Source organism: Euprymna scolopes, chromosome 11 (assembly GCF_053919585.1).
Source record: "Euprymna scolopes isolate OS-2025 chromosome 11, ASM5391958v1, whole genome shotgun sequence".
In the NCBI taxonomy this organism is placed as follows: Eukaryota; Metazoa; Mollusca; class Cephalopoda; order Sepiida; family Sepiolidae; genus Euprymna; species Euprymna scolopes.
The window spans coordinates 104368951-104377508 of NC_136492.1; the positions used below are offsets into that span (position 1 = coordinate 104368951).

The 8558-nt window shown below is 32.2% G+C and overlaps 1 protein-coding gene across 4 annotated transcripts in view; it reads left to right on the forward strand.

Moving 5' to 3' along the window:
- Window positions 1-8558, forward strand: part of LOC145288028 (uncharacterized) — a 593135-nt gene that overhangs the window by 308399 nt on the left and 276178 nt on the right. For all 4 annotated transcript variants that reach the window (XM_080136036.1, XM_080136037.1, XM_080136039.1 and 1 more), the window contains exons 58-59: window positions 4229-4660; window positions 6971-7180. In XM_080136036.1, coding sequence (XP_079992162.1) covers window positions 4229-4660; window positions 6971-7180 — 642 coding nt within the window. The remainder of the gene's footprint in view (window positions 1-4228; window positions 4661-6970; window positions 7181-8558) is intronic.

Sequence of the window (8558 nt, forward strand, 5' to 3'; positions counted from 1 at the left end):
TTGTTTATCATTAGGTAGCATGATATCATGTGGTTGTTTATTATTAGGTAGCATGATATCATGTGGCTTTTTATCATTAGGTAGCATGATATCATGTGGTTGTTTATCATAATGTAGCATGATATCATGTGGCTGTTTATCATTAGGTAGCATGATATCATGTGGCTTTTTATCATTAGGTAGCATGATATCATGTGGTTGTTTATCATTAGGTAGCATGATATCATGTGGCTGTTTATCATTAGGTAGCATGATATCATGTGGTTGTTTATCATTAGGTAGCATGATATCATGTGGCTGTTTATCATTAGGTAGCATGATATCATGTGGTTGTTTATCATTAGGTAGCATGATATCATGTGGTTGTTTATCATTAGGTAGCATGATATCATGTGGCTTTTTATCATTAGGTAGCATGATATCATGTGGTTGTTTATCATTAGGTAGCATGATATCATGTGGCTGTTTATCATTAGGTAGCATGATATCATGTGGCTGTTTATCATTAGGAAGCATGATATCATGTGGTTGTTTATCATTAGGTAGAATGATATCATGTGGCTTTTTATCATTAGGTAGCATGATATCATGTGGCTTTTTATCATTAGGTAGCATGATATCATGTGGTTGTTTATCATTAGGTAGCATGATATCATGTGGCTTTTTATCATTAGGTAGCATGATATCATGTGGTTGTTTATCATTAGGTAGCATGATATCATGTGGCTTTTTATCATTAGGTAGCATGATATAATGTGGTTGTTTATCATTAGGTTGCATGATATCATGTGGCTTTTTATCATTAGGTAGCATGATATAATGTGATTGTTTATCATTAGGTAGCATGATATCATGTGGCTTTTTATCATTAGGTAGCATGATATAATGTGATTGTTTATCATTAGGTAGCATGATATCATGTGGTTGTTAATCATTAGGTAGCATGATATCATGTGGCTTTTTATCATTAGGTAGCATGATATCATGTGGCTTTTTATCATTAGGTAGCATGATATCATGTGGTTGTTTATAATTAGGTAGCATGATATCATGTTGTTGTTTATCATTAGGTAGCATGATATCATGTGGTTGTTTATCATTAGGTAGCATGATATCATGTGGCTGTTTATCATTAGGTAGCATGATATCATGTGGTTGTTTATCATTAGGTAGCATGATATCATGTGGTTGTTTATCATTAGGTAGCATGATATCATGTGGCTGTTTATCATTAGGTAGCATGATATCATGTGGCTGTTTATCATTAGGTAGCATGATATCATGTGGTTGTTTATCATTAGGTAGCATGATATCATGTGGCTGTTTATCATTAGGTAGCATGATATCATGTGGCTTTTTATCATTAGCTAGCATGATATCATGTGGTTGTTTATCATTAGGTAGCATGATATCATGTGGCTTTTTATCATTAGGTAGCATGATATCATGTGGTTGTTTATCATTAGGTAGCATGATATCATGTGGCTGTTTATCATTAGGTAGCATGATATCATGTGGTTGTTTATCATTAGGTAGCATGATATCATGTGGTTGTTTATCATTAGGTAGCATGATATCATGTGGTTGTTTATCATTATGTAGCATGATATCATGTGGTTGTTTATCATTAGGTAGCATGATATCATGTGGCTGTTTATCATTAGCTAGCATGGTATCATGTGGTTGTTTATCATTAGGTAGCATGATATCATGTGGTTGTTTATCATTAGGTAGCATGATATCATGTGGTTGTTTATCATTAGGTAGCATGATATCATGTGGCTTTTTATCATTAGGTAGCATGATATCATCTGGTTGTTTATCATTCGGTAGCATGATATCATGTGGTTGTTTATCATTAGGTAGCATGATATCATGTGGCTGTTTATCATTAGGTAGCATGATATCATGTGGTTGTTTATCATTAGGTAGCATGATATCATGTGGCTTTTTATCATTAGGTAGCATGATATCATGTGGTTGTTTATCATTAGGTAGCATGATATCATGTGGCGTTTTATCATTAGGTAGCATGATATCATGTGGTTGTTTATCATTAGGTAGCATGATATCATGTGGCTGTTTATCATTAGGTAGCATGATATCATGTGGCTTTTTATCATTAGGTAGCATGATATAATGTGATTGTTTATCATTAGGTAGCATGATATCATGTGGTTGTTTATCATTAGGTAGCATGATATCATGTGGTTGTTTATCATTAGGTAGCATGATATCATGTGGCTTTTTATCATTAGGTAGCATGATATAATGTGATTGTTTATCATTAGGTAGCATGATATCATGTGGCGTTTTATCATTAGGTAGCATGATATCATGTGGTCGTTTATCATTAGGTAGCATGATATCATGTGGCTGTTTATCATTAGGTAGCATGATATCATGTTGCTTTTTATCATTAGGTAGCATGATATAATGTGATTGTTTATCATTAGGTAGCATGATATCATGTGGTTGTTTATCATTAGGTAGCATGATGTCATGTTGTTGTTTATCATTAGGTAGCATGATATCATGTGGCTTTTAATCATTAGGTAGCATGATATAATGTGATTGTTTATCATTAGGTAGTATGATATCATGTGGTTGTTAATCATTAGGTAGCATGATATCATGTGGTTGTTTATCATAAGGTAGCATGATATCATATGGTCGTTTATCATTGGGTAGCATGATATCATGTGGTTGTTTATCATTAGGTAGCATGATATCATGTGGCTGTTTATCATTAGGTAGCATGATATCATGTGGCTGTTTATCATTATGTAGCATGATATCATGTGGTTGTTTATCATTAGGTAGCATGATATCATGTGGCTGTTTATCATTAGGTAGCATGATATCATGTGGCTGTTTATCATTAGGTAGCATGATATCATGTGGTTGTTTATCATTAGGTAGCATTATATCATGTGGCTTTTTATCATTAGGTAGCATGATATCATGTGGTTGTTTATCATTAGGTAGCATGATATCATGTGGTTGTTTATCATTAGGTAGCATGATATCATGTGGCTGTTTATCATTAGGTAGCATGATATCATGGTGTTGTTTATCATTCGGTAGCATGATATCATGTGGCTGTTTATCATTAGGTAGCATGATATCATGTGGTTGTTTATCATTAGGTAGCATGATATCATGTGGTTGTTTATCATTAGGTAGCATGATATCATGTGGTTGTTTATCATTAGGTAGCATGATATCATGTGGTTGTTTATCATTAGGTAGCATGATATCATGTGGTTGTGTATCATTAGGTAGCATGATATCATGTGGTCGTTTATCATTAGGAAGCATGATATCATGTGGTTGTTTATCATTAGGTAGCATGATATCATGTGGTTGTTTATCATTAGGTAGCATGATATCATGTGGTTGTTTATCATTAGGTAGCATGATATCATGGTGTTGTTTATCATTGTTAACGGATCAAATGTATTTATTGCAAAAAATTGCTTTAAAATACAGATAATTCTTTCTACCAACTTATGGTCGGTTGTTGTGAAGATGGAAGTTTTTTTTAAAGTCTTATTCACCCTAAATCAGGTATATTGTCAGTTGGATATAAAGGGCTACTATTTGGTACCATGTTTGCAGGGACTATATAAGTAGATGAACGAGATGTCTGTTCACATTACATTTAAACGTTTGCATATTAGTACAATCAGTGAGATGGGAAACAGAAAGGGAATACCAAAGTTTAGCAATCCGAGAGAAAGACTTATAAAATCTCATGTAAAACAGGTGTTTTTATTAAAACATATTCAGTGATATTCGTACTTTCCCATTCCATCCGAAGGGCACCTATAATTTAAGTTTAATTCATTTCATCCATAATATGTGCCCAAATCTAAACGCAGATTTCATTAACAAAGCAGCTTTTCCAGAACTGCCCACCTTTGGAACACTGTTCCGCTGGCCTGCTTCCCAGTTGAATACAACATGGTAGCCTTCAAATTCAATGTGAACATGTTCTTGTTGATCCTTCCTCATAAATAATCAAATTATACCCAATTTACACCATTAGCGATTAGTACACTGCCACCTTACATTCATTAACCCTTATCCTCGAGTGGTCTTGGGCCTTGATTAGTGTTGACTAAAAAAGAAAATAATACTAATAAAATATTCCCCCTGATTAATATCGTATGCACATTGTTGGCAATCCAGCAAGTTTTATTTATTTTTTATTTCTCTTGTGCAGGTCCCAGCAAAAGTATGACGATTATAATTAGTGACCATCTACGAGCTTGCAACGCTAAAGGAAACGATTATCCACTTGGACGACCTTTCTCATTCATGGACGGATGCATCACATATACCTGCGAATGTTATTCCGATGGATCCTGGGAATGTCCGGCTGATAAAGCGGAGGATACATGCGAATCTGGTCAAGGTAGATTACCAACTACTGATCGTGATCATACCAGGACAGACCATGGAAGGAAATGCATTGCATTCGGAAAAGAGTACACTCTGGGCCGTCCTTTCAGTTTCATGTCTGGGTGTATCCGGTACAATTGTGAGTGTTACTACAACGGATCCTGGGAATGCCCGTCGGATAGATCAGAGGACACATGTCGTGACAGACAACCCACAACGACTCAGAACAGGACACAACCGACGAGCGAAAGAAGTGAGTATATATATATATATATATATATATATATATATATATATATATATATATATATATATATATATATAAGGAATGAAAAAATACCAGCGGTGGTTGACGTTATGTTTTAAGAAAAATAGAAAAACCGAATGAAATTATTAAAAATCAACGTTTCGTCCTTATTTCAGAGGACATCTTCAGGATAATTGAAATAAAAATGTAAGAAAAGAAAAAGTCATAGATCGTGCGAAAAAGACAGTTTTTGAATCCTACCCATACGCACACATATTTGTCCTTCCCGACATGGGTAGGATTCAAAAACTGTCTTTTTCGCACGATCTATGACTTTTTCTTTTCTTACATTTTTATTTCAATTATCCTGAAGATGTCCTCTGAAATAAGGACGAAACGTTGATTTTTAATAATTTCATTCGGTTTTTCTATTTTTCTTAAAACATATATATATATATATATATATATATATATATATATATATATATATATATAGCTTTTATTAATATATATATATAAAATATAGCTTATATATATATATATATATATATATATATATATATATATATATTAATAAAAGCTTTTTTTGTTGTTCACACCAATAAAGGCACGATGCTACTTGGACGTAAGGGTTGCGATGCGAGAACTATGAGGAGTTAAATTTTATTTTGAATTTTTATCACTGTTCTCTAAATTCATTATCTACCCCCGAAACAAAAGCTGGTATATTTTGTAACACAATTATTTACCAGAATCCACGTCCGGGGGAGTGTAACTTCGAGACTTTGCGCCGTGGGAGACGTTTCGGAAATAGCTGTTAAGTCCTGGTTATGCAGAGAAAGTCACCCCCTTTATATCAAGGCGTTTATATATATGGGGTGAATAAGACTTTGTGATAATTGTATGAGGGCATAAACTTAGGACTGGAAATGAAAACCGAAGAACAAATAGAAAAGGAAAAGATGGAAAAAGATACGCTGGTTAGAACTTTATTATATGTTTTGTGTGTGTATTCTCTTGACGGAAAACATTGTAATACAAGTCTAAAAGAATATAACATTGAGTATTTTAGGTTTTTCATTTTAGTTTTTGATTATTTAACTATAAAAGGATACAGCTATAACGGTTTTTTAATTCGTTTGTTTTGAACAAAAAGATATACAATTAAAAGAAAGATTACAATGTCAACGGTTTGGGATTTTTCTGGACTTTAATTTGATGAGAGATAAAAATTCATTAAACATTTTGAATCCTTTTTGAATTTATTATAATGAAAAGTTATGTATTTTGATATATATATATATATATATATATATATATATATATATATATATATATATATATACACGCTGGATCACCGGTAAAGCAACCTTGAGTCTGGTCAGTACTAAATGGGTGACCATTTGAGACTTCCAGGTGCTGTATATACTCTCCGCTTATCTCGGCATTGTTTCTAGTCGTCCTGATCTTCCCCTTGCCACTGGACCCAAGCAGTGTCGGTTCGGGAGAGGTGTGATTAGTAATTGCGCGACCCTTGCCTCACAATTACACGCGCAACGTGCAACTTTCGAGACTGAACAGAGACATCGATATATATATATATATATATATATATATCAAGTTCATGACATTTGTTAATCTTTTTTAAAGTTAATTGTTCATTACAAATGTATTTTCATTGGTAATTGATGTACACAGAATATGTTTAGAAAGTCTTCCACTATGAATATAACCTTCATAAACATAAACCAGAAAGGGTATCAAATCCCTTTCATAGTAAACAGAAACGAAATATTCTACAGAAATTAATACATTTAAAAACGTATATATATATATATATATATATATATATATATATATATATATATATATATATATATATATATATATATATATATATAAAATTGTAAAAATATATTTATGCATATATAGTTATACAAAATAAATTTACATTTACTAAACTTGATTTTTGTCTGGTCTACGGGCTGAAATTTAATTGAACAGCAGAACTCCAGGATACGGCATTAAAAATTAGTAACAAAATACAGTACATTATATAATGCACATATATATATAGGCAATTTACATTATAAATAAGACCGTAAGGCGAGGAAAATACCGTAATCAGGAGCTAATAATGGTATTCCACATCGTAACCTTAAAAAAACGTATCATAAGGTCACCGTATCTCGGGGTTCTACTATATATCTGTTTTATTCTCTCGTACTGAGACAACTGTTACCAGCCATTTTCTATAAAAACTTAAAATTATACTCGTTGAATTTTCATCAATGATCAAACACATTCTCTTTTTAGCTCACACCAAAACAATAGTCGTGGCCGTGGGCACCGTGATTAGGCACTGTACCGTCGAAGGTAATCAATATCCTGTTGGTCGCTCCTTCTCTTTCACTGAAGATTGCTTCCGGTTTAACTGTGACTGCCATTCAGATGGGTCGTGGGAATGTCCTTCTGAACGCTCGGAATACATCTGTAGACTTCGACCAGGACAAAGGATTGTCAGGGGTGAGAATTATATTAAGTTTATTGAAATGAATCTATAATTAAATATTTATAATTAAATAAAAGCGTACAAACTAATTTTGATTGTTTCATTAATGTGTTCATGTTTTTCTCTAATTCAGTTAAATTGATTATTGATTTCTTAAATATATATTTCTAAATCATCATCTCCTTGTTTCTGTATTTTATCCTAGATTCATATTTTAGCTTAATAACATGCATTTACACATGTGTCATATATATATATATATATATATATATATATATATATATATATATACATATATATATATATATATACTTGTAACAAGCTATCACGTGACTATGAAAAAATGTATACATTTATTTCTACATTTATTTCTACAATATGCCTGAGGATGATAGAAGCACTTCTGTCGAAAGCGCTCGCGATTATGGATCCAATTTATACAATTTCGAGAAGAACACAAAAAGGACTATTCGGAGATTGGAGAAGCTAAAAAGAAAAATTGTAAAACAGAATAACTCCGTGCTATTCAATAATATTTGTCATATATATATATATATATATATATATATATATATATATATATATATATATGCAAAAATCAAGACAATAAAATATAGAATAAGAACATAACGGTGTATTTCTTTATGTGTTACAATTGTTTCGTTGGACAAATTTAAACATTATATATATATATATATATATATATATATATATATATATATATATATATATATATATATGATTGTAAAAATATGTACCGCGCCCAGTCGTAGAAATTTCCAGGTTGGTATTTGGAGGCGTATTTATTTCTCTAGGAGAGATACACGCACAGTCTTCGTCAAGACATACATCTGGGAGAAGGAAACTCTGATGTCAAAACCTGCGGTCTACTGTATACTCTGACCTGTGGCAGTCATTTGTATCAGCAAAGGTTAGCATTAATACCAAAAAGTGTGGATGGTTCTACGCAAAGCCTTCACCACTATAAAAAAATCATCTGTGTGGATTTCCGAGCAACTGGACGAGAGAGTCCATTAATGCATATATATATAGAGAGAGAGAGAGAGAGTCCATTTGTGAAACAGAGAAACAGTACTGTATGTGGAAACACATTTATAATTCCTATTTAAGGGATGAAGCCGTGGCTAACCTCGTTTCTCTTCTTTTCTTTCTTTCTTTCTTTTTTTCTTTCTTTATTTTTTCGTTTACTTTCCAATTGAGTAAGTATCACACGTCATATATATGACAAATGTATTTTGGTGTTTAAAAAGTAGCTATTTTTGGAAGATATTTAACTGATATAATGTTTAGATTAGCCCGAATTATTCTGAAACATTTGTAACACATAAAGAAATACAGCATTCGATGATCTTATTTTATATTTTGTTGTCA